The following is a 26632-nucleotide window of genomic DNA, read 5'->3' on the forward strand; positions in this document are numbered from 1 at the left end:
GAAACAGTGGAAGAAATCTCCTTGGGTCTCTTCCTCCACTTCCCTGGTCTTAGTCTCCCCTTGGTTGAAACCAACCAGCAGCCAGAGAGCAAGGGAGACCAGCTGGGTGGGGCTAGAGGGTGGAGCAAAAGAGAGCTGAGAATAGATTGGAGGTAGGAGATCTTCAGAACAATGTTGGAAGCTGATAATTCAATCTATTATAGGTACACACAAACATATGCTTCTAGTGTCCCAATTAAACATAGACATTTACAGAGAGAGTTGTTGGCATGAAAAGGATAGTTGAGGAATCCTTCAAGGTCTAGAGTAAGAGTCTGGATAAGATGCCCTGAATTCCACATGGTCAACTTACCAGAATTGTGGTGACGATGAGCGTTCGGTTGGCGAGTGAATCGGTGATATTATTGGACCTGTCTTTGTTGCCGTCTGTCATGTTAAGCCCACTGTTGGAATTCCAAATCCCAATCTACACAGAACACATTACATCAGAGGCTGCTGGCAGTCAGTGATGACATTTACGCTAAAGAGAGGTCCCTGGTACACCAGGAATAGGCACAAAAGCTCATAGTCTGGGAAGAGGACAACAGGGCATCACTGTGGAAGCTACTAAATGTGGGAAAACAAAACAATGGAAGGATGAGTGTGTAGATGGAACAGAAAATTTGTGCTATGTGGAGTGAAGTAGGGGGAGGTCCTTTTGTTTTTAATTTATTAAGTTCAATGTTCTGTTTTAAATTAAGAATTTTTAAATGAGTATTGGATTTTCTTCCAATATGTATTTGTTGAACAACTACTTATATGCCAGGGATTCTTCTAGGCATTGGAGGGCATAGCAGTGAACAAAAGAGATAAAAATTTCTGGTCTTGTGGAGCTTACATTTTATTGATACAAACCTTGTGTTACCAAAGTATTACCATCGATGCCTTTAAAATTTATAAGAAATGGGATGGAGGAGGCAAGATGGCTAGTGGAGAGATCGGGCATCTAAAAGGGAAACGTAAATGGAAGAAAAAGTGTGGATGAGCAGCAAACTAAGTTCTAGGCCTATTTTACTGGAGGACCCAGTGCTGGGTCAGGGTGCCTCTTGTGGACACTAGTAGTACTCTGTTCGTACCTTCCTTGTACCTCTGTTCTGGACCTTATTCTGTTATTATCATCTGTTTACCTGTCTTGTTTGTTCACTTGACCATGAATGCCTTCAGTGAAGGTGTTCACTTTTATTGCTTATTGATCTTTCTATCTACCACAGAACCAATCATTGTGATTGGCAGTCAGTGAAGCCCATTGCTCTTTTAAGAAATAATAACCCAAATTTCCTCCAGTGGCCAAGTCATTCCTGGGTTATCAGACCCTGTAGAAGTACATTGATTTGTTTTGCCTCTGGGGGCAACCTATGAAAAGAGCCTCAGAGAATCGAGCTCTTTTTCTGAAGCCTTCTGTAGGCATTTACTGCCAGCCTAGTGAGATGGCATGCAAACCTGGTTGTGGTGTGATCTTGGACAAGATACTAAACTTTCTGAGCTTTTGTTCTCTAACTATAAAATACTTTATAAGGATGCTGAGAAGATCAAATGAGTAGATGCATGTGAAAGTGTTGGTATAAGAGCTGCACAAACATTAATGAAGGACATCTGAATGACTGCCCCAGGAATTTCTTTAAGCTTGTCCTGTTATGAAAGAATTTGGAATTGTTAGTGAATTTTTTTTTGAAATTTATAAGCTGATAAAGTAAAGGAGCTATGAAAAACTGGGTCAGTTTAGGAACACCAACACTTGGACATACTCTGGGATGGACAGGGTAGACCTATGCTTGATCTCTAAATATACTCTTCCAATGGGAGGACATTGGCTAGTTGGACAGAGTATGAGCTTTCCAGATAGACTCTTGTCCAGATTCTAATTTTGCAATTTACCAGCAATGTGACCATGGGCAAGTTAATTAACCCTGCTGTGGCTCAATTTCCTCACCAGCAAAATGGAGACATTAGAGCTTTCCTGATATTTAAATAAAATTTTACCTGTGGGAATGTTAGGCTTCTTTCCTTTTCTATTTATTTACTTTGATTTACTGCCTAAATGCAGCAGCTGAAAATTCATTTAGCTTGACAAGTATTCTTTTTAGAAATATAAATTCTTTGAGGAAGTTGCAAGTACTGTATCACACATTCACACATCGGTGTGAACTATTTCAGTTTCACTGTCTTCTTTCTATACTTAATTAGACCTAGTTGGTTGGTGACATAAGAGACAAGTCTAGATAAATGGGGGTTTGGGGTAGTTTTTGCATTTGAAAGTATTTCATTCTGTCTATAGAGAGGGTACTAGAGGTAGGATTAAGCTGTAGGATAACACCTTTAATAACCATTCAGTCTTTCCAGGATCAAGTGCAATGTTCATCACTTAGAATGAACGCAACACATGTCTGCGGATTAAAGAATCTTTTCTTTGTCTGGCTTTAAACCCAAGAAAAGGGGACAATTTTTTCTTTCCTCTCTTCTAACCTACTCTCACTTTTTGGGGGGCAGGGGCCCTCGCTTCCAGGAAATGTATCTCAGGCTAACCACAACTGGGAATCTATTGGTTTTCATCCAAAGCCATGCTTTAGGTTGTGAACAGTTGACTTCTAACTCTATGAAGACTGTGTTTAAATTGGGCCTTGGCTGTGCTTTTAATTAAAGCTTGACTTAGGCACTGGGGAGAATGGAACCTAATTTTTAATTAAGTATTGAAAGGTGGAGAAAATAACTCTGTTTTTAGCCAATTTGTTAAGTAATGAAATGTGTTCTCTGTAACTCTTATTTCTATTAATGTCAAGTGTTTAAAGGACCTATACTAATATTTGCAAATGGCAGTGTTGAATGGCCTTGCAACATCACTCCCTTTTAAAATACAAACTCAAAATCGTAGACAAATACACCCCACAGCTTAACATCTGGGTTTTTTTCTTTTATTAACCTCACTAAAAGTGTGGAAGGTCAGATATCATTGCTGATGTAGTTCTAATCAAATGAGTCCCAAAGTCCCATTCAGTGTAAACTTTCCTCCATAAAATAAGAAAAAGGAGATTATTTTTTCCCACTATCTGTGTAACAGAAGTTTCCTCAAATCTAGACTAAAAGAGTTTCAAAATATAGTAACGATCAGGCTATTCCTGGGAAGTGGACAGTTTGGAGTTTGGAGTACATATGGAATTTGAATGACCTCAGCCTTCTATTTTCAAACCTTTTAATCAGCAAAGCAGTAGAGTGCGTGTGTGTGTGTGTGTGTGCATGCGTGTGTGTGTCTTTTAAACCTAAGTTGTCCACTGACTTTACCTGTTAATTGAAGTAAATGAACACGTGAATGAACGTCTCTTTCTGAAAAAGCAAGATCCCATGATTCATGTGTATTGCGGGGAGGGACACAGTTACCCAGATGCCAGGGTGTTTAGCATTTCAGTCCTGTTCTCTGACCTTGGAGGAGGGCTTCCAGGAAGCAGAACCTCAGTTTTCAAACTGTAGCAAAAGCAGTCAGCAGCAATTCACCAGTGAGAAGTAGTGGACGGTGGACCAATTATTTGTGGGGAGGAACACTCAAAAGCTAAATTGTCTGGCTCTGCCTTCTTTCACTTTGTAAACTGGCATGAGGGAGCAGCCATTTATTATCTCAGACAACAGAGGGAAGCATTTGAAAATGAGTGCCCAAATGCCATTAAGCAAACTTTTTTAAAAGAGGTAATGCAACAAAAAGATGCTCAGAGAGTGACTAACATCTATCTCCCAAACCTGGTATGTGATTCACATAAACTCAAAATCCAAAATTGCGGAATGAAATAATCGAGCATCTAGGGGAAGAAAAAAGTATATCTGTTTCTTATATCATGAGCTTTATGAACACATATTTTTAGTGATGGGTTTTGTAAAGACTGCCGTATCCGTCTTTTGGAAAGAATTTCAGGCAGACTATTCTCTACTGAAAAACGTCAGAGTGAAGAGAAGAGCTTTTGGAATTTGAAGGCAATGGGGGTGAATCTTCCTCTTGTAAGATGGAGTCTTGTAGGGAAAGGCCAATGTGTTTTTTGGGTCTCAATAGGTCTCATGTGCTAGCACTCAGGTTACTGTAAATTGTTGACGAGCAGGCATAACACAAAACAGCACACCACAGTGTATACAACTTGCAAAGTGGGCAACGATAGGTCAGCAGGAAGGAAGAGGCACAGCGGCATGGAGGAAGGAGGAAAGCCAAGAAGTGTAACCCTGGGAAGTGGGGGTGATTATTGCAGTTTAGTGACCAATAAAGGACATTCCCCTCCTCTGAGTAAAATTTCAGGGCTTGGATTTCATTCCCTAGGATATTTGGTTTGAATTAATTCAACATTGCATAAAGTGCCTGGAGTCTCAAGCTGGATTAGTGTAATAAGCTTCTTTCTGGGTGTCAGTTAGGTTCATCTACTTATTAGCAGAGAAGAGATGGGATTGCCTTCCCTGTGCCTTTGGTAGCCTGATTCACTGAAGATTAAAACAAGGTTATTAAACCTGTGCTTTTTTAAACTTAAAAGCAGGACATTTTGGAGCTCATCTGAGTACTACCAAAAGGGAGACAAGGTTTTTGACTGCAGGGAGAAACTGTTTACACTTTCTGTGACTTAACTAATAATTCCAAAGATGAAAGTGAACCTGACAAAACTGTTCAAGTTGAACAGTAATTTAAGGTCCATTTGTCAACCAACAAATAGTTTAGCAAGTGGTTTTAGAGAGAGAGAGAATGAAAGACAATGTTTGCATATCACTGGGACACTTTCCTGATCCGAATGTTTGTAATGTCTAACATTTGCTTCTATAATAAATCTGTGCACATTCTTTGACAACATGATACTAGGTGTTATGATTTGCAAGATAATCTCATTTCCCTTTCAAAACCTCTAATGTTTTTGTCCTCTGGAAACTGGGGTTCTAAAACAAATTGCAAAACTATATGCATTGACAAATTTTGCTTTACTGCATAAAAAAAGATAGTATGTAAGAAAAGGGAATTTCTAAAAATGGCTCATATTTTGTGGTGGTGACACTGAAGGAGATGTCCCAGCCCTTCTGAGCCTTAGCCTATCTGACTAGTCTGATGGATCAAATCTATTGTTTTTATGCCCCTTAGGGAAAAATATTTAGTGATTCAAGAAAGAATATCAACGGCCCAGTGTCTGCTTCTGTTTCAGTTACCTGCTTTCAGTCCTAACACGGACTGAGTCTACCCAGGAGAAACAAAAATAATCTAGGGGGAAATATTTAATCCATCATTATTTAATCCATCTCAAGCCTGTTTCCATTCACAGGCAATGTTGTTGAGAGACAACATATTCAATCATCCCCATTCTCCCTTTATATGTAATATCGCATATACTCTAAACTGCAATTGGAGAGCTACTGGTCTAGGAAAGCTGGAAGGATGCAGGTTTTTCCTTTGGTATTCCCCCCCCCCCCCCAGATTTCCTGCAGTTTTTGTCCGTGTACAAACCTTCTTCCACACTTTATATAAGTGTTTAGACACTTCGCCAGCAACCTTGGTTTTCGGAGGGAAAGATAAAAATAGCACTTAATTAAAATGGAGCATGGAAGCCAAAAGGTATCATGGTGTGTAAGTGTTCACAGCATTACATTTCCCACCCATTATTGGGAATCTTGCATCTTAATTCAATATAAAGCCTGAGAATAGGTACAGTAAAGAGATGAACCAAGTACTGGGTCCCACAGAAGTTACTTCTACTAGGTGGTGCAACCTGATTTTCACTTTTCCTTTTGCACACCAAAAAAATGTCTTAAAGTTCTTTTGAATATGCACATCTATGCTGCAGAGTTAAAAGGTCTTCATCATTCCTTAAGAAGACATGTTAAAGACATTTATAACCAGATTAGTCAATCGACCAACACACACACACACACACACACACACACACACATTATTCCTTAGTGAGAAGAAGGTGTACGTAATGACTTATTCTTTGATTAGGGGCTTCTGCGTATTAGAAACTTGAGTGAAACTGAGAAAATAGGCTTTTTCTAACAACTTTCCCTATGGACCCTGCAAAAGGCTGACATGAAAAGATTGGCCATTTCCTCCATTGATGCCTGAGAAGGATAGGTTGGCTTCCCCCATTGCTTTAAGGTTCAATCAGCCTTCTCAGGAATTGAGCCCAAGTCACCTGAAGAAAGAAATGTTATTGCAAACAATGAAGAGATAAAGAAACAAATTGAGAAAACACTTTCATCTAATTCGATTTTGCCTTTGTTGGAAAAACACCAATAGAATGTGCATAATATTGACGTGTATAAATAGCTGCAAAAACATAACAATAGCTTCATCTATTTCATCACACATCTGAGCCAAAAAGATGTTTCTTTAACAGCTTTTCTTCCCTCTTCAGTTCTGTACATTAAATGGAGTGGAGAAGGAGAGAGAAGCATGTATGGAGAAGCAGACGTTTTCTTTAAAAAAAAACATTATAGGCTTTTAGTCCATAACAATATTATTTTCTTTCCTTGTGTTCCCTGTAGCCCAAATTCCACATCCAGTATGGAGGCTAGGTTGATGGCTTGTGCTCTGTCAGAGCATGTTAACCTAACAGACGAGGAAATCAGAGTGAAGAAGCCTGAGAGAGAGAGAGAGACAGAGAGACAGAGAGAGAGAGAGAGACAGAGAGACAGAGAGACAGAGAGAGGAAGAGAGAGGCAGAGAGACAGAGACAGAGAGAGAGAGAGGAAGAGAGGAGATGAAGAGAGAGGGCATTTTTAAAAGGGGAAACCTGTGTGACTAGTGTGAACTCTCAAAGCTGTGAACTAATTATTTTCCGCAGACATTTCAGCACTGGTGGTCACCTTTTACATTCAGCCTAATTAATCTTTGTTTATTTTAATTAAGCTATTTGGGGGTGAGGCATATTTAGGACCTTAAAAAAAATGTGTCTCAGTTAACAAAAGCAACAAAACAGAAATAGAAACCTTATCTCATTTTAAAAATCAACTGAAATATTTCAACTAAGTAAAACTGATTGTTCCCAAATCCATTCTTTTACATTAAGCTTTTTGTCCCCTACAGTGAAAAAATTGTTGGCTTATAGAGTTTTGGTGTTCAGGCAGTTGTTTTGGGGGCTTCAAAATCTTTTTTTTTAAGGTTCTAAAGGGCAAAGTCTTCACACTATAAGTGTTAATTATCCCAATGCATAGTTGTGAATACTAAAATTGGTGTAATAAAGAGGAGGCAAATTATTTTTTTATTATTATTATTAATTAAATAGCTTACATTTGCATTGCTCTAAATAGTAACAAGAATGGAACTCAAATCATTGAGAGGTTGAGAATTACAACTAAATAAGACTAAAATCAGAACTCAACATTAAAATACATTTTTTGGGCATATTTCCTCCTAAAATTAGGGATGCAAAGTTAGTTTGCTTCAGTAAGCTTTTTCTATCCTACTTTATTTTGTCCCTCTGTCACCAGTCTCAAAATGGAGTAAAATTAAAATTCATTTCTAAGTAACCCTTGGATGCCATTCCAAATATAAATCATTGACAGCTTCTGATTTCCCAAGTCTAAACTCAAATTCTTAAAACCTTTGAGAAATGAGGCTAATGACATCCACCCCTAAGGTTATATATATGTAATAATATAATGATGCTTGTATATAAACCAAGCACTATATAACCATTAGCATTGCTATTAATAGCACACACAATTTAACAATCTAGCACATCAACATCGATCTGCATATCAGGGAGAGAGATCTAGAAAACTGGACGTAAATGAACTTGCTGAATCACTTTATCATTCCCCTACTTGTTTGTGCAAGTAAAAATGCATGAGCAATGTTTTTTTTTAATTTTCAAATTTATTATTGAGGAGGTTACCTTTTCAGTTCCTTCCTCTTTGAGACTAATAATGTCCAGATCAAAATCCTTCCTCAAGCCATCGGTTTTATTGAAGGTGATACGCCCAGTCAAGCCATCCCACTGAGCCTATGAACAAAAGGAATGTGGCATTACTGTTTAACACTTATCATAAGCCTAACACCATTAAAACTGTAATACCTCAAATTCATCACAGTATCCAATTATTCGGTTTCATCATGGTGTTATAAACCATTGTGTTGGTTCAGTAACTTGATACCAGAACACTTCACTGTTTTATTAACACTCATTTATTTCGTCAGTTCTAACGTTTTAACATCAGTCAAATCTGTAATAGTGGCACTTTAAATGGGGAGTTTGGAAAGAATGACTGTAAAATGGTCTGCACATGGAGTAAACAAAATCTGGGAAGTCATAATATTCAGCTTTCCAAGGTCAGTCCAAGTACTTTTCAAGGTACTTCTCAAAGGAAGTAACTCCCTTTTTTTCTATGTGAAAAGGATATAATCCAGTGATGTATTATCAAATTTTTAGTGTGTTTGTGATTTAGTCTTTCCAGTGTCATTTGGGTATTATATTACTTTCCTGTGGCTGATGTAGCAAATTATTACAAGCTGGTGGCTTAAAACAACAGAAAGTTATTCTCTCACAATTCTGGAGGCCAGAAGCAGAAGTCCAAAACCATTATCACTGAGTGAAACCAAAGTGCCAGCGGGGCCATGTTCCCTCTGGAGGCCCAAGGGAGACTCGGTTCCTTGCCTCTTCCTGCTTCTGGTAGCTGCCAGCAATCCTTGTCTTGTGGTTGCATCACTCCAATCTCTGCCTCTGTGGTCACTTTGCCTTCTCCTCTTCTTCTTCTGTGTAATCTCCTCTACTTCTCTCTTATACAGACAGTTGTGATTGCATTTAGGGCCTATACAAATAATCCAGGATAATCTCCCCATCTCAAAAATCCTTCATTTGGAGTGACATCAGCAAGACGGTGAAATAGAATTTTCCTGGCTTCCCTTCTCCTCACAAGGAGAAAATTAACTACTATTCAAGGACAAGACACTACTGAGAGAATCCTAGAACATGGGGGTGAGGTTGAAGCACCACCCCCTGCCCCCGCCCCCGCACCACAGAGACCAAGAGAAACTGCATTAGAAGGTAAGAGAAGTGGCTACAGGTTGACTGCATTGCTCCTTTCCCAGGCCAGCACAGCAACACACAGAGAGGTCTCCCCTGAGCCTCTGGTTCCTCCAGGGGGAAAAGAGAACCCAGAGGAAAACCAGCTCTCCCAGCGTTGTGGGTAACATTGCAGGAGCCCCTACTCTGATCTCGCACCTCAGGGATTGCTGGGGAATCTGTGGGGCTGGACCACTGGAAATCTGACTGTGATGGAGATGCGGGGAGGTGTTCGCAGGGACCACCACACAGATCTTGGCAGACCAAGTTCATTCCTGCAGTGCCCAAGTAGTAATCCCAACCAGAGGCTTTACTTATCTGAAGAATCTAGTTGGAGGTACATTCTGACCAGAGAACTAGGTAGGGTATAGATCTACTTGATTCAGATCCTCAAATGAGGAGTTTTGCCAGCTTTGGAGCCTGGTTTGCCCACATCCAGGCAAGGAGCTGAATCACAGCCTCACCTGCTGTGAAGATTGTCTTGTGGCCCCATCTGACCAGAAGGGCTGGAGACAATTCCAGGAAGCTATGTGATCCAGTGGCACACGAACCAAGAGGTGAGCAGAGCCAAGAGTTTGCAGAACAAAGCCAGTGACCCTGTTCAGTTAGGGGACTTGTAATGTAGGTCAGCTTCAGTTAAGACAACAAACAGCTTTACTGGATTTAGAGTTGCTTGTCCTGCTGTGCCTGGACAAGGAATCTAATTCATAGCTCTTCTCATTGCTGAATACAGCCTTCATCTTGTCTGGCCAGGGAACCGAACTGGAGCACACAGAAATAGCCCATCCAACAGCCTTATGTACAGTGGTACTGGAACAGAAAGCAGAGCTTATGGCTTTCCCAGTCTGCAGAGCAAAACTGGTGGCCTCACCTGACCAAGGAATCAGTGCATACTCTTTGAATCCCCAAATAATGAGGGGGAACCCAGGCCCTGGGTCTTATCGTGCTGTCCTGCCAGGGCAAGGAAGCTAATTTGTAGCCCCATCTACTACTGTATGTAGTACCTAGTCCCAACGTTCTAGTAAGCCTTACCAGAGAATCCAGGCAACCATGGAGCCCATCCTGTAGCCTTACTTGGGTAGGAAACCAAGCCAGCAGTCCCATCCAACTGTTCCCAGACAGTGCCACAATCCTCATCCTTGTCCTTAGAGCGTGAACTGTTGCTTTGCCTCAGAATAGACCATAATAGTAGGCCCCACCTGCCCAAGGACCTTACCAGCAGACACACCCAGAAATTTAAACTAAGCTGACTGGTCAAAAACTGTCTTTGCCAAAGCAAACATGTAAAGTCTGGAAGAAGAACCCAAATACCCAAATGTGCAGATGCCAATGTAAGGAATCAAGGATCACAAAAAATCAGGTCAATATGACACCACCAAAGAAAACAAATAAAGCTCCAATAACTAAAAAATGGGGATCTGTGAACTGTCAGACAAAGAATTCAGAATAATCCTCTTAAGCAAGTTTAGTAAACTACAAGAAAACACGAACAGACACTAAATGAAATTAGGAGAACAATGCATGAACAAAATGAGAAATATGATAAGGAAATAGCAACTATCAAAAAAAAAAAGAACAAACCCAAACAAAACAAAAAACCAAACAGAAATCCTAGAGTTGAAAAATGCAATAACTGAACTGAAGACTTCAGTAGTTTCATAAGTAGACTTGACCATGCAGAAGAAGGAAGGTCTGCAAGATAGGACAGTCAAAATTACCCAGTCAGAGGAGCAAAAAGAATTTTTAAAAAGTGAAGAAATCCTATGGGCATTATGGGACACAGTGAAAAGAAACAATATTTGCATTATGGGAATCCCAGAAGGAAAGGAGAAAGAGAAAGGGACAGAAAGTATATTTAAAGCAATAATGGCTGAAAACTTCCTGAACCTGGGGAGAAAAATGGACATCCAGATCCATGAGGCCCAAAAGACCCCAAATAGGTTGAATCCAAATAGGACTCATTATAATTAAACTGTCAAAAGTCAGAAAAAAAGGATTTTTTTTTATGAGAGAGAATGTTTTATTTTATAGATACATAACTATGGAATATATATAGTTTTTTATATATATATATGTCTGTATATATATTATAGTATATATATAAAATATGGTTATACACACACATACATTCAAGACAATAAATTTAGTGGTTCTGATAACATAAAGCACAAAGATTTAAAATAATATTTGAATAATTACAAAAGTTTTCATACCAAACACAGTGCAGATCACTTATGGAAACACTTTCTAAGAACACTCATTTTTACTGATTCAATCTTTTCAAACATGATCTCAACCAATACAAAGAACTTAATAATGATGTATATAAATCACTATAAATGTACTCTAATTTGATCAATAAGGCTGTCAATTCAAAAAAATAACAATATTCATTTTCTTCCTCCTGGAAATAGGATTCTCTTCAGAATGGTTTATTATTTGTTGGTAACTTTCATTATCTTATGTTAAAGTTATACTTAAGAATTAAATAACTATATTGAATTTGTAGTTTTCATTTTTTATTGAAGTATAGCTGATTTACAATATTATACTAGTTTCTGGTTTACAACGATTCAGTATTTTTATAGATTACACTCCATTTAAAGTAATATCAAAACAATGGCTATATTTCCCTGTGCTGTACAATATATCTTTGCTGCTTATCTATTTTATACATAGTAGTTTATATCTCTTAATCCCATACCCCTATTGTACCCCTTCTCCCTTCCCTTTCCCCACTGGTAACCACTAGTTTGTTCTTTATATCTGTGAGTCTCTTTCTGTTTTGTTATATACATTATTTGTTTTATTTTTTAGATTCCACGTATAAGTGATAATGTAGAGTATTTTTATTTCTCTGCCTGACTTATTTCACTAAGCATAACACCCTCTAGATCCATTCATGTTATTGCAAATGGCAGGATTTCATTCTTTCTTATGTCTGAGTAATATTCTTTATCCATCCATCTGTTGATGGACAGTTATGTTGTTTCTATATCTTGGCTACTGTAAATAATGCTGCTATGAATATTGGCATGCATGTATCTTTTCAAATTGGTGTTTTTCTTTTCAAAGAATTTTAAGAACAACAAGAGAAAGAGAGAAGTTACACACAAGGGAAACCCTGTAAGACTATTGGTGGATTTCTCAGGAGAAACTTTTCAGGCCAAGAGAAAATGAGACGAAATATTCAAAATATTAAAAGAAAATAACTGTCAACCAAGAATTCTATTCCTGGTGAAGCTGTCCCTCAGAAACAAGGGAGGAATAAAGACTTTCCTGAGCAAACAAAATCTGAGGAAGTTCATTACCACTAGAACTGCCTTACAAGAAATGCTAAAGGGAGCTCTTTGAGTCGAGAAAAAAGAATGCTAAATATCATAAAAACATAAAAAGGTGGATGTTAGCTGAATCTACTGTGGTAATCAGTTCATAATATCTGTAAATTGAACCATCATGCTCTTCTCCTTAAACTTATACAGTGATGTATGACAATTATTTCTCAAAAAATGGGGGGAAAAAGATATATGAGAGAGGTGATCTCTCTCAGCCATGTGAGGACACAGCAAGAAGGCAGCCATCTGCAAACCAGAAAGAGAGCCCTCACCAAGAACCCAACATTTCTGGCACCCTGATCTTAGACTTCCAGCATCCAAAACTGTGAGAAATAAATGTATGTTGTTTAAAGAAAATGTCCATCGACAGATGAATGGATAAAAAGATGTGGTACATATATACAATGGAATATTACTCAACCATAAAAAGGAACAAAATTGGGTCATCTTTAGAGATGTGGATGGACCTAGAGACTGTCACACAGAGTGAAGTAAGAAAGAGAAAACCAAATATTGTATATTAATGCATATATGTGGAATCTAGAAAAATGGTACAGATGAATCTATTTGCAGGGCAGGAATAGAGACACAGACATAGAGAATGGATGTGTGGACAGAGGGAGGGAGTGGGATGAATTGGGAGATTGGGACTGATGTATGTGCACTGCCATGTGTAAAACAGCTAGCTAGTGGGAACCTGCTGTGTAGTGCAGGGAGCTCACCTGGTGCTCTGTGGTGACCTAGATGGGTGGGATTGGTGGGGGTGGTGGTGGTGGGAAGGAGGTCCAAGAGGGAAGGGATATATGTATACATATAGCTGATTCACTTTGTTGTACAGTAGAAACTAACACAACATTGTAAAGCAACTATACTCCAATTTAAAAAAAAAAGAAAAAAGAAAAATCCTTCATTTAATCATATATGCAATCTTTTTGTTGTTGTTGTTATATAAGGTAACAATTGCAAATTCCAGAGATTGGGGCATGTATATCTTTGGGGGGGACCACTGTTCAGCCTACCACATGTATCAACATCATTTGAGGAACTAAAAATCACAGTAGTCTGCCCTTCACAGAACTGACATTGGAGATCTTTGGTAGTTTCATTAAATAAAAAATAGTGGCCCCAGAGGGTCTTGAGCTTCAATCATTAGGCGATTCTTGGTAAGCTTGCCTATTTGAGTTGACTTACAAATGAGGATAAAAGACAACTCAGTCCTTTGTTTACACTTAGCTATTTTCCCTCTCCTGACTTTACCAAATTCATCAGATATGTGTAAGATGTGAAAAAGATCCTGAGAGTTACACTATATCCACAGTGTTCACACCATGTGTGTATGTTGAATATATTTACCCATTTGCCCAAGAGGCAGAAGCAATGCAGTGGAAAGAGTATGAGTTTATCACAGAGCTGCTTTTAAATCTCTGAAGTATGACTTCAGGAAGATTATTTAACCTGAATCTGGTTTATCTCAGATTTCAGTGTTTATCCATGCAGGGTTTTTGAGAGATTTAAATGGCACTTAACACAATTCTTAACACATTGAATACATTTAAAAGGTTAACAGTGATTATTTTTATAAATATCTCTTATTTTCCTTCCCCACATTCATAACTCTAGAATTTGACTTTTATTACCTCCAATGTCAGTACTCATATGTGTAGTTTTTTCTGGTCTCTTCTGTATTTCATTTTACAAAGCAATATCAGATTCATTGTCCTGAAGTGTAATTTCATATTCATGCAATTCCCATCAACACATAAAGTACATACTGAATTTATGTCACCTATAAATGAGTCTAAATCTTGACTTTACATTTGCAGTTGTGATGGTTAATTTTATGTGTCAACTTGACTGGGTCATGGGATGCTCAGTTTTCTGGTTAAGCATTATCTCCAGGTGTGTCTGTGAGGGTGTTTCCATTTGAATCAATAAAGCAATTGCCCTCTCCAATGTGAGTGGGCATTATCTAATGCAGTGAGGGCCTGACTAAAACAAGGAACAAAGAGGCAGAGGAAGGGAAATTTTGCTTTCTCTGCCTGACTGCTAAGACTGGGATTTATACCATTGGTGCTCCTGGATCTCATCTTCCTGGTGCCAGGAAGTATCTGGGAACACCTAGTGGTTTATAGTTTAGTAGGAATAAGCACATTAATGTATTTCAATGAAGCACCCAAGTGTGAGGATAAAAATTCGCACATAGTAACTAAAGAAAGAAATATGGATCATACTTATCCCAACCGCAAGGAAAAAAAGAGAGCCAGTGACATGTTCCTGGAGGAAAGAATGCCTGAACTCTCAAAGGATGAGAAGTTAGTTGACCAAGCAAAGACTCACAGACTGAGTAAAAGCATGAAACACAAAATAAATTATGTTTGCCATGGATCCATCATGTGAGGTAAGGAATGATGAGAAATGAGCCTGGGAAGGAGAGTAGGTTTCTGTTCCAAATGGTGCTGTGAATCATACTAATGTGCTTGGACTTTGCTCTATAGACATTTGGGGATCATTGGAGTGTTTCAAGCCTAAGAGTGTCATGGGCAGGTGTGTATTACAGGGAGATCATTTTGTCAGAATTGAGGAGGATGACTCAGAGAAAGTCAAGATTGTAAGCAGAAGGTTGGTTAGCAGGTAGTTCTCATAGAACAACATTTATGGAAATGTATTCTCATGTCTATGTATGAACAGAGGGACAGCATAGTTCCTTCATTTTCCTGTCCCAACAACTTGTACACCATTAAGTATTCATAGAATGAGTTCCACAGCAGGATGGACAGAGTTTCTTGATGAAAGCATTGCTATTAAAGTTCCCACATAAAGAATATGTTATGGAACTTGTCAGGAACCAACACAATTAGCACAAAACTATTGTCTAACTACCATTCAGATGGAATGGATATCATGAAAGAAGTACACTTTATCACTTGATAATACTGGAAGTTAAATCAAATTAATGTCAGGAAATGACATTACAACTCTCATCTAAGCAGCTTATATGGTCAAACTAGATGTGAGTTAAAGTGTTGTGACACATGAAGAGAAAGGCTTTTTATAGATCCTAGAACTTTGCCTTCAGAGTTTATTGCCAATGGAAGCCATAATGCTAAACATTAGTACCAGCTTTAAAAAAGAGATGGCATATTTTTATGGTCAGTAGTAACACCTGTTGTTACACTTTCTGAGATGTAGGTAATTGCATTCTCTGCATTGGGACAAAAAAAAAAAAAAAAATCAATATCAAAAGCAAGTAGGGAGCATCCTCTTGTGTATATTTAAGTACATCTCCTGATATTGCAATTTCCTTTTCCTCCTCATCATACCCCAGTCATACTTTTTGTACGCAGGTCACTCCTCTTTATTTTGCAAGTCAAAGGCTGGCTTCATAGGTTGATGGGTTAACTGAGAGTTGCTAAATAAGCTACTGCATTCAGGTTATAGCATTTGCCTGAGAGTGGAGAACAATTTGTCTATGACTTTGGTTCAGTGGAAATCTCTACTGGGTTAAGGGTTTGGACTAAGCCAGATTTCAAATCCCTTCTTCATGCTTCTAAAAATGTGCAGTTCTAACCCTCTTCCTGATATGTTTGGAAAGAAGTAGTTATCTCCATTAAGTTCTATAGGATTTTCAGAAAGCTTTTTCCTAAAGGCAACTTTTCCTTCCTGGGGGTCATGCTGTGAGTCAATTTGATACATTGTCCAGAGCTTATAGAGCTCTCTGAAAATGTACAGAAATTGGTAGCATTTATCTCTTGATGTAGCATATACCTCATAGCAAGGTCTTAAAACCCAGGTCAGAAATCCAATTTTATTTCCGCTAAATGTGTCTATTGTGTCCCTTTGTTTGGATCCTGTTGTGCTGGTTTTATTCTTGAATTTAGTGTTCCAATCACTGGTGCAGAGTAACTCCCACTTCCCGTTTCTCTTCCCTGCTCATCCAAGTGGTAAAAAGTCCCCTTTTCATGCTCTAACAATGCTTCTTTTCCTGCCTCAATATTTACAAAGACACCCTGCCTGGTCCTTTACTGAACTGAAATATGTTTTGACCTTAGAAATCGGGTTTCCCTAACTGACACAATTACCTGTGTCTTTCTTCCTCCTAACCGTAGATGAACATTTTGTATATGCTCTTTTTTCAAAAACTAATTGTTGATAAGCTTTTATGAAATCACCAATGCATTATTGATCAGGGTGAATAGACAATGACTAATTCCTGGATATGATGTATAAGATCCATAAGGAATCCATTTTCTGGGCGAAGGCTGAAGCATACACAATTTAGATAATGATATATAATTATATTAGTCATAATTACAATTTGCTTGCCTTATGTAGAAGCATTTGCACAGAGGACAATTATAGTATACTTAACTGAAAACAATACTTAAACTATTGTCCCTATTTTAGGAAATAGCTTTAATTTCTACTCTGTATTAGACCTCTTGACAACAACTGCTTAATAGCAAGTGAGTCAAATGGTGTGACTTTCTTCTCTCTTATCAGACACATAATTTGATTGCCAAGAGACAAAAATTAAGAGATAAAAGAAGAAAAATAAAAGTTTTCATTAATGTTTCATTTGTATGCTCTTTCCCAAGATGATATTTATGGTCCAAATAAAATATATATATTTTAGTACTGAGGAAGTAAGTGGCTAGCATTTAACTCTAGGCTCTTGTAATATTCAGGTTGTTTTTTTTTTTTTGAATTTTAGAATTTTATTTTATTTCTTTGTTATACAGCAGGTTCTTATTAGTTATCTATTTTATACATATTAGTGTATACATGTCAATCTCAAACTCGCAATTCATCCCCCTCCCCACACTTTCCCCTCTTGGTGTCCATACATTTGTTCTCTACATCTGTGTCTCTATTTCTGCCCTGCAAACCAGTTCATCTGTACCATTTTAGGAGCCTACTTTTTTTTTTATTTTTTTAACATCTTTATTAGAGTATAATTGCTTTACAATGGTGTGTTAGTTTCTGCTTTATAAAAAAGTGAATCAGTTATACATATACATATGTGCCCATATCTCTTCCCTCTTGCATCTCCCTCCCTCCCACCCACACTATCCCACCCCTCTAGGTGTTCACAAAGCACCGAACTGATCTCCCTGTGCTATGCGGCTGCTTCCCACCAGCTATCTATTTTACGTTTCGTAGTGTATATATGTCCATGCCACTCTCTCACTTTATCACAGCTTACCCTTCCCCCTCCCCATATCCTCAAGTCCATTCTCTAGTAGGTCTGTGTCTTTATTCCCGTCTTGCGTCTAGGTTCTTCATGACCATTTTTTTTTTCTTAGATTCCGTATATATGTGTTAGCATACGGTATTTGTTTTTCTCTTTCTGACTTACTACACTCTGTATGACAGACTCTAGGTCCATCCACCTCACTACAAATAACTCAATTTCATTTCTTTTTATGGCTGAGTAATATTCCATTGTATATATGGGCCACATCTTGTTTATCTATTCATCTGTTGATGGACGCTTAGGTTGCTTCCATGTCCTGGCTATTGTAAATAGAGCTTCAATGAACATTTTGGTACATGACTCTTTTTGAATTATGGTTTTCGCTTGGTATATGCCCAGTAGTGGGATTGCTGGGTCGTATGGTAGTTCTCTTTTTCGTTTTTTAAGGAAGCTCCATACTGTTCTCCATAGTGGCTGTATCAATTTACATTCCCACTAAGAGTGCAAGAGGGTTCCCTTTTCTCCACACCCTCTCCAGCATTTATTGTTTGTAGATTTTTTGATGATGGCCATTCTGACCAGGGTAAGATGATATCTCATTGTAGTTTTGATTTGCATTTCTCTAATGATTAATGATGTTGAGCATTCTTTCATGTGTCTGCTGGCAACCTGTATATCTTCTTTGGAGAAATGTCTTTTTAGGTCTTCTGCCCATTTTTGGATTGGGTTTTTTGTTTTTTTGATATTGAGAGACATGAGCTGCTTGTAAATTTTGGAGATTATTCCTCTGTCAATTGCTTCATTTGCAAATATTTTCTCCCATTCTAAGGGTTGTCTTTTCGTCTTGTTTATGGTTTCCTTTGCTGTACTAAAGCTTTTAAGTTTCATTAGGTCCCATTTGTTTATTTTTGTTTTTATTTCCATTTCTCTAGGAGGTGGGTCAAAAAGAATCTTGCTGTGATTTATGTCATAGAGTGTTCTGCCTATGTTTTCCTCTAAGAGTTTTCTAGTGTCTGGCCTTACCTTTAGGTCTTTAATCCATGTTGAGTTTATTTTTGTGTATGATGTTAGGGAGTGTTCTAATTTCATACTTTTACATGTACCTGTCCAGTTTTCCCAGCTCCACTTATTGAAGAAGCTGTCTTTTCTCCATTGTATATTCTTGCCTCCTTTATCAAAGATAAGGTGATCATATGTTCGTGGGTTTATCTCTGGACTTTCTATCCTGTTCCATTGATCTATATTTCTGTTTTTGTGCCAGTACCATACTGTCTTGATTACTGTCACTTTGTAGTATAGTCTGAAGTCAGGGAGCCTGATTCCTCCAGCTCCATTTTTCGTTCTCAAGATTGCTTTGGCTATTTGGGGTCTTTTGTGTTTCCATACAAATTGTGAAATTTTTTGTTCTAGTTCTGTGAAAAATGACAGTGGTAGTTTGATAGGGATTGAATTGAATCTGTAGATTGCTTTGGGTAGTAGAGTTATTTTCACAATGTTGATTTTTCCAATCCAAGAACTCCATCTATTTGTATCATCTTTAATTTATTTCATCAGTGTCTTATAATTTTCTGCATACAGGTCTTTTGTCTCCTTAGGTAGGTTTATTCCTAGATATTTTATTCTTTTTGTTGCAATGGTAAATAGGAGTGTTTTCTTAATTTCACTTTCAGATTTTTCATCATTAGTGTATAGGAATGCTAGAGATTTCTGTGCATTAATTTTGTATCCTGCTACCTTACTAAATTCATTGATTAGCTCTAGTAGTTTTCTGGTTACATCTTTAGGATTCTTTATGTATAGTATCATGTCATCTGCAAACAGTGACAGTTTTACTTCTTTTCTGATTTGAATTCCCTTTATTTCTTTTTCTTCTCTGACTGCTGTGGCTAAGACTTCCAAAACTATGTTGAATAATAGTGGTGAGAGTGGACAACCTTGTCTTTTTCCTGATCTTAGTGGAAATGGTTTCAGTTTTTCACCAGTGAGGATGATGTTGCCTGTGGGTTTGTCATATATGGCCTTTATTATGTTGAGGAAAGTTCCCTCAATGCCCACTTTCTGGAGGGTTTTCATCATAAATGGGTGTTGAATTTTGTCAAAAGCTTTCTCTGCATCTATTGAGATGATCATATAATTTTTCTCCTTCAATTTGTTAATATGGTGTATCACATTGATTGATTTGCGTATACTGAAAAATCCTTGCATCCCTGGGATAAATCCCTCTTGATCATGGTGTATGATCCTTTTAATGTGCTGTTGGATTCTGTTTGCTAGTATTTTGTTGAGGATTCTTGCATCTATGTTCATCAGTGATATTGGCCTGTCGTTTTCTATTTTTGTGACATTTTTGTCTGGTTTTGGAATCAGCGTGATGGTGGCCTCGTAGAATGAGTTTGGGAGTGTTCCTTCCTCTGCTATATTTTGGAAGAGTTTGAGAAGGATAGGTGCTAGCTCTTCTCTAAATGCTTGATAGAATTGACCTGTGAAGCCATCTGGTCCTGGGTTTTTTTTTGTTGGAAGGTTTTTAATCACAGTTTCAATTTCAGTGCTTGTGATTTGTCTGTTCATATTTTCTATTTCTCCCTGGTTCAGTCTCGGAATGTTGTGCATTTCTAAGAATTTGTCCATTTCTTCCAGGTTGTCCATTTTATTGGCATAGTTGCTTGTGGTAATCTCTCATGTTCCTTTGTATTTCTTCAGTGTCAGTTGTTACTTCTCCTTTTTTCATTTCTAATTCTATTGATTTGAGTCTTCTCCCTTTTTTTCTTGATGAGTCTGGTTAATGGTTTATCAATTTTGTTTATTTTCTTAAAGAATCAGCTTTTAGTTTTATTGATCTTTGCTATCATTTCCTTCATTTCTTTTTCATTTATTTCTGATCTTATCTTTATGATTTCTTTCCTTCTGCTAACTTTAGGGTTTCTTTGTTCTTTTCTCTAATTGTTTTAGGTGTAAGGTTAGGTTGTTTATTTGAGATGTTTCTTGTTTCTTAAGGTAGGATTGTATTGTTATTAACTTCCCTCTTAGAACTGCTTTTGCTGCATCCCATATGTTTTGGTTTGTTGTGTTTTCATTGTCATTTGTTTCTAGGTATTTTTTGATTTCCTCTTTGATTTCTTCAGTTATTTCTTGGTTATTAAGTAGTGTATTGTGTAGCCTCCACGTGTTTGTATTTTTTACAGATTTTTTTTCCTGTAATTGATATCTAGTCTCATAGCATTTTGGTCAGAAAGATACTTGATATGATTTCAATTTTCTTAAATTTACCAAGGCTTGATTTTTGACCCAAGATATGATCTATCCTGGAGAATGTTCCATGAGCACATGAGAAGAATGTGTATTCTGGTTTTTTTGGATGGAATGTCCTATAAATATCAATTAAGTCCATCTTGTTTAATGTATCATTTAAAGCTTGTGTTTCCTTATTTACTTTCATTTTGGATGATCTGTCCATTGGTGAAAGTGGGGTGTTAAAGTCCCCTACTAAGATTGTGTTACTGTCGATTTCACCTTTTATGGCTGTTAGTATTTGCCTTATGTATTGAGGTGCTCCTATGTTGGAGCATAAATGTTTACAATTGTTATATTTTCTTCTTGGATCGATTCCTTGATCATTATGTAGTGTCCTTCTTTGACTCTTGTAATAGTTTTTATTTTAAAGTCTATTTTGTCTGACATGAGAATTTAGACTCCAGCTTTCTTTTGATTGCCATTTGCATGGAATATCTTTTTCCATCCCCTCACTTTCAGTATGTATGTGTCCCTAGGTCTGAAGTGGGTCTCTTGAGACAGCATATATACGGGTCTTGTTTTTGTATCCATTCAGCCAGTCTATGTCTTTTGGTTGGAGCATTTAATTCATTTACATTTAAGGTAATTATTGATACGTATGTTCCTATTACCATTTTCTTATTGTTTTGGGTTTATTATTGTAGGTCTTTTCCTTCTCTTATGTTTCCTGCCTAGAGAAGTTCCTTTAGCATTTGTTGTAAAGCTGGTTTGGTGGTGCTGAATTCTCTTAGCTTTTGCTTGTCTGTAAAGATTTTAATTTCTCCATCAAATCTGAATGAGATCCTTGCTGCATAGAGTAATCTTGGTTGTATGTTTTTCTCTTTCATCACTTTAAATATGTCCTTCCACTCCCTTCTGGCTTGCAGAGTTTCTGCTGAAAGATCAGCTGTTAACCTTATGGGGATTCCCTTATGTGTTATTTGTTGTTTTTCTCTTGCTGCTTTTAATATTTTTTCATTGTATTTAATTTTTGATAGTTTGCTTAATTTGTGTCTTGGTGTGTTTCTCCCAGGAGTTATTCTGTATGGGACTCTCTGTGCTTCCTGGACTTGATTAACTATTTCCTTTCCCCTATTAGGGAAGTTTTCAACTATAATATCTTCAAATATTTTCTCAGTTCCTTTCTTTTTCTTTTCTTTTTCTGGGACCCCTATAATTCGATTGTTGGTGCATTTAATGTTGTCCCAGAGGTCTCTGAGACTGTCCTCAATTCTTTTCATTTGTTTTTCTTTTCTGTTCTGTGGTAGTTATTTCCACTATTTTATCTTCCAGGTCACTTATCCATTGTTCTGCCTCAGTTTTTCTGCTATTGATCCCTTCTAGAGGATTTCTAATTTCATTTATTGTGTTGTTCATGACTGTTTGTTTGCTCTTTAGTTCTTCTAGGTCCTTGCTAAATGTTTCTTGTATTTTCTCCATTCTATTTCCAAGATTTTGGATCATCTTTACTAACATTTTTCTGAATTATGTTTGTGGTAGACTGCCTATTTCCTCTTCATTTGTTAGGTCTGGTGGGTTTTTGTCTTGCTCTTTCATCTGCTGTGTGTTTTTCTGTCTTCTCATTTTGCTTAACTTACTATGTTTGGGGTTTCCTTTTTGCAGACTGCAGGTCCATAGTTCCCATTGTTTTTGGTGTCTGTCCCCAGTGGCTAAGGTTGGTTCAGTGGGTTGTGTAGGCTTCCTGGTGGAGGGGACTAGTGCCTGTGTTCTGGTGGATGAGGCTGGATCTGGTCTTTCTGGTGGCCGGGTCCATGTCTGGTGGTGTGTTTTGGTGTGTCTGTGGCCTTATTATGATTTTAGGCCACCTCTCTGCTAATGGATGGTGTTGTGGTCCTGTCTTGCTAGTTCTTTGGCATAGGGTGTTCAGCACTGTAGCTTGCTGGTCGTTGAGTGAAGCTGGGTCTTGGCAGTGAGATGGAGACCTTTGGGAGATTTTTGCCATTTGATGTTATGTGGAGCTGGGAGGTCTCTTGTGGACCAGTGTCCTGAACTTGGCTCTCCCACTTCAGAGGCACAGCCCTGACTCCTGGCTAGAGCACCAAGAGCCTTTCATCCCCACAGCTCAGAATAAAAGGGTGAAAAAATAGAAAGAAAGAAAGAAAGAAAGAAGATAAAATAAAGTAAAATAAAATAGTTATTAAAATAAAAAATAAAGAATAATAATTAAGAAAAAATTTTTAAAAAGTAATAATAATATAAAAAAGGGCAGATATAACCCTAGGACTAATGGTAAAAGCAAAGCTATACAGACAAAATCACACACAGAAGCATACACATACACACTCACAAAAAGCGAAAAAGGGAAGCAAATATATATATCTTTGCTCCCAAAGTTCACCTCCTCAGTTTGGGATGATTCATTGTCTATTCAGGTATTCCACAGATGCAGGGTACATCAAGTTGATTGTGGAGATTTAATCCTTTGCTCCTGAAGCTGCTGGGAGAAATTTCCCTTTCTCTTCTTTGTTCACACAGCTCCTAGGGTTCAGCTTTGTATTTGGACCTGCCTCTGCATGTAGGTCGCCTGAGGGCATCTGTTCTTTGCTCAGACAGGATGGGGTTAAAGGAGCAGCTGATTCGGGAGCTCTGGCTCACTCAGGCCATGGGGATGGAGGGGTACGGATGCCTGGCGAGCCTGCGGCAGCAGAGGCCAACATGACATTGCAACCGCCTGAGGCGCGCCGTGTGTTCTCCCGGGGAAGTTGTCCCTGGATCACGGGGTCCTGGCAGTGGCTGGCTGCACAGGCTCCCTGGAGGGCAGGTGTGGAGAGTGACCTGTGCTTGCACACAGGCTTCTTGGTGGCAGCAGCAGCCTTAGCATCCTATTCCTGTCTTTGGGGTCTGCGCTGATGGCCACGGCTCACGCCCATCTCTGGACCTCCTTCAAGCATCGCTGTTAATCTCATCTCCTCACGCACCAGGAAAGAGAGAGGCAATAAAAAATCTCTTGCCTCTTCGGCAGCTCCAGACTTTTTCCCCGACTCCCTCCTGGCTAGCTGTGGCGCACTTGCCCCTTCAGGCTGTGTTCATGCCGCCAACCCCAGTCCTCTCCCTGGGATCTGACTGAAGCCCAAGCCTCAGCTCTCAGCCCCCACCCGCCCCAGCGGGTGAGCAGACAAGCCACTTGGGCTGGTGAGTCCTGGTCGGCACTGATCCTCTGTGCGGGAATCTCTCCACTTTGTCTTCTGCACTCCTGTGGCTGTGCTCTCCTCCGTGGCTCCGAAGCTTCCCCCCTCTGCCACCCGCAGTATCCGCCCGTGAAGGGGTTTCCTAGTGTGTGGAAACCTTTCCTCCTTCACAGCTCCCTCCCACTGGTGCGGGTCCCATACCTATTCTTTTGTCTCTGTTTTTTCTTTTTTCTTTTGCCCTACCCAGGTACATGGGGAGTTTGTTGCCTTTTGGGAAGGCTGAGCTCTTCTGCCAGTTTTCAGTAGGTGTTCTGTAGGAGCTGTTCCACATGTTGATGTACTTGTGGATAGGAAGGTGATCTCCGCATCTTACTCTTCCGCCATCTTGAAGCTCCTCTCCAGAGACTTCTTTTTTGAGAATTGGAAAGACTGTGCTTTTCTCTGTTTCTGTTTTGTTTTTGTTTTTTTTTCCTGTTTCTTTTCTTCTTATTCTATGTTTTGAGTCTGATTTTTCCTTAAGTATGTCAGACTGAAAATATCTTGCCTAACTCGTAGTTTGAGCTATTTCTCTTCCTAAACTGTCTGCAACAACCAGTAGATCCACATCTAGTCCCACACCACTGGGCCATCTCCCCAGTGCCATCTCCAGTGCATAGCCAGAGGAGACTTTTGTGTCTCAGAACCTCCCAGTTTGGGCCATGACCAGGTCTAGGGACTAGTGGGGATTAAGAACATAGGCAAAGGCCCTATGTGTATATGAATCTGATTTGCACAAGTTTTTCTCCTTTGGTGGTGACAACAATTGTGAATCTGACTTTGTGTTCTGATTATGTGGTGACCAGTCAGGTAGATGAAGGTCATCTAATTCTTCATCTCTAGGGTGAGAGATAACCAATAATCTGGTTTCTTAGCCTTTTTCTTTTGTTTGAGCAGGATTATGTATCAGAACTACCCTTTAACTTCTGTCCCCATGAGTTTTTATGTTCTATGTTTACTTTCAACCCATGGCTAAGGTTGTTGAACTGAAGCCACAGCCCTCAGTGACTGTGTGCTATGTCCAGAGATGAGAAAAGGCTCTTCACCTCATTCTGTAAATGTGAAATTTAATCTTAGCTCCAGAAATTATTAACAATTTAAATTATAAAACCTTACAAAGTAAAGGATCATTTTATTTTTGTTTACATATTTGATTGTTTATATTATTATTCCCAGGATTACCATAATATAGAGAAACTGAAGTTTTAGTATACTTGATGTGGTACCCTTAAAAAAATTACAGAAATTCCTAGCTCAGAAGTATTTTTATGTAAAAACCCAAGTTCCTATAACAAAAATGCACCTTTGATCATATTTGATTTTAAAAAGAAGAATTAAAAATAGGCTAAAAGGCCAATTCATGTTTTTCTGCTAATTTTATCACTGAAAATTATAGTTCAAGTGAACTTTTGTTTCTACAGATTGTTTTGTTTTCTGATGAAGAAGCTAGTTAAACTGAGCATTCTTAACTTTGTACACAGGTTTACTGATTAGAAAAGCTAACGTTGCTGGGCAGGCTTGTGTGCCCCAATCACTGCTCTGGTCCCTTCCTGCCTGGGCAGGCTTGTGTTCTCTGGCAGCCTCAGGAGCAAATTCCAGTAGGTGGCCCACACACAGAGGTGGGGCTGAAACCACGGCTGAGTCCAGGGGCCATGTGGCTAAGGAAGAAGAGATGAAATCTCTCCTCACGGCTGCATGAACCATGGATTTACATCTCCAGTAACAGCTTCATAAACTCAGAGCCTGTGGAACAACCAAACAGACAACAAGTTCTCCCGCAGCTGAGACAGGTGTGGCTTTAGCAGCTGTGGGCTTTGTGGGCACATACACTTGGGGGTTGGGCCAAGCCAGAGTCTGAGCTGCTTCCATAGTTCCCACAGCGGGTCCAGGTTCACAACTACTGCAGTCCTAGGACCTGACTTCAGTGGATCTGTGCTGGGCTGATGAAAACAATGAGTGAGAGTCACCAGGGCCAATAGCTGGCCTACCCAGGGTTAAGGTGGAACCAAGAGCAGTGCCAACAACAGTGTACTTTGTGGGCCTGCACAACAGGTGAAAGGTGACACAACAGAGCACACTCACAGGTGAACACCTCCAGAGGGGGACTACGCATTGGCTTCTCTCACAGTGGGAGTGCTCCAATCCCACCTACCTCATACCACAGATCAGAAACACAGCTGAAAACAGATCTGGGGACCTCTACTCCAACAACTAGGGAGCAGACCCTGTCCCTGACAGAACAAAGGGGAGGCCTTGCTCAATATCTAGGGCTCTGGTCACCACAACAATAATCAAACCCCCTATCAAGGGGATAATGACCAGCATACACTGAGGAAAGAGGTGGCAGTCATCCATACTAAAAACAGCATCACACCAAAAAAAAAAAAAAAAAAAAAAAAAAGAAACCCACTCAGGCTACACAGAAATGTTCCCACATAAAAAGTAGCTCTCCAAGACAGTCTGAGGGTCTGGCATTGAGTGGAAGAACCCCCAGAGCATTTAGCCTTGAAGGCCATCAGGGCTTGAGTGCAGGAGCTCCACAGGGCTGGGGGAAACAGAAACTCCACTCTTGGAAGGGGCACACAAGGTCTCATGCACACT

At 38.9% G+C, this 26632-nt stretch overlaps 1 protein-coding gene across 9 annotated transcripts in view; it reads right to left on the reverse strand.

The window, feature by feature from the left end:
* The window catches only part of GRIK1 (glutamate ionotropic receptor kainate type subunit 1), a 421293-nt gene that overhangs the window by 48499 nt on the left and 346162 nt on the right, over positions 1 to 26632 (reverse strand). For 5 of the 9 annotated variants that reach the window (XM_059922251.1, XM_059922250.1, XM_059922247.1 and 2 more), the window contains 2 exons: positions 7881 to 7988; positions 353 to 466 (listed from right to left, as the gene is read on the reverse strand). In XM_059922251.1, the coding sequence (XP_059778234.1) occupies positions 353 to 466; positions 7881 to 7988 (222 nt within the window). Of the gene's footprint in view, positions 1 to 352; positions 467 to 5491; positions 5537 to 7880; positions 7989 to 26632 lie in introns of all 9 variants that reach the window. The other 4 variants (XM_059922244.1, XM_059922242.1, XM_059922249.1 and 1 more) reach the window with 1 other exon arrangement.

Source organism: Balaenoptera ricei, chromosome 4 (assembly GCF_028023285.1).
Source record: "Balaenoptera ricei isolate mBalRic1 chromosome 4, mBalRic1.hap2, whole genome shotgun sequence".
NCBI classification, from domain to species: Eukaryota; Metazoa; Chordata; class Mammalia; order Artiodactyla; family Balaenopteridae; genus Balaenoptera; species Balaenoptera ricei.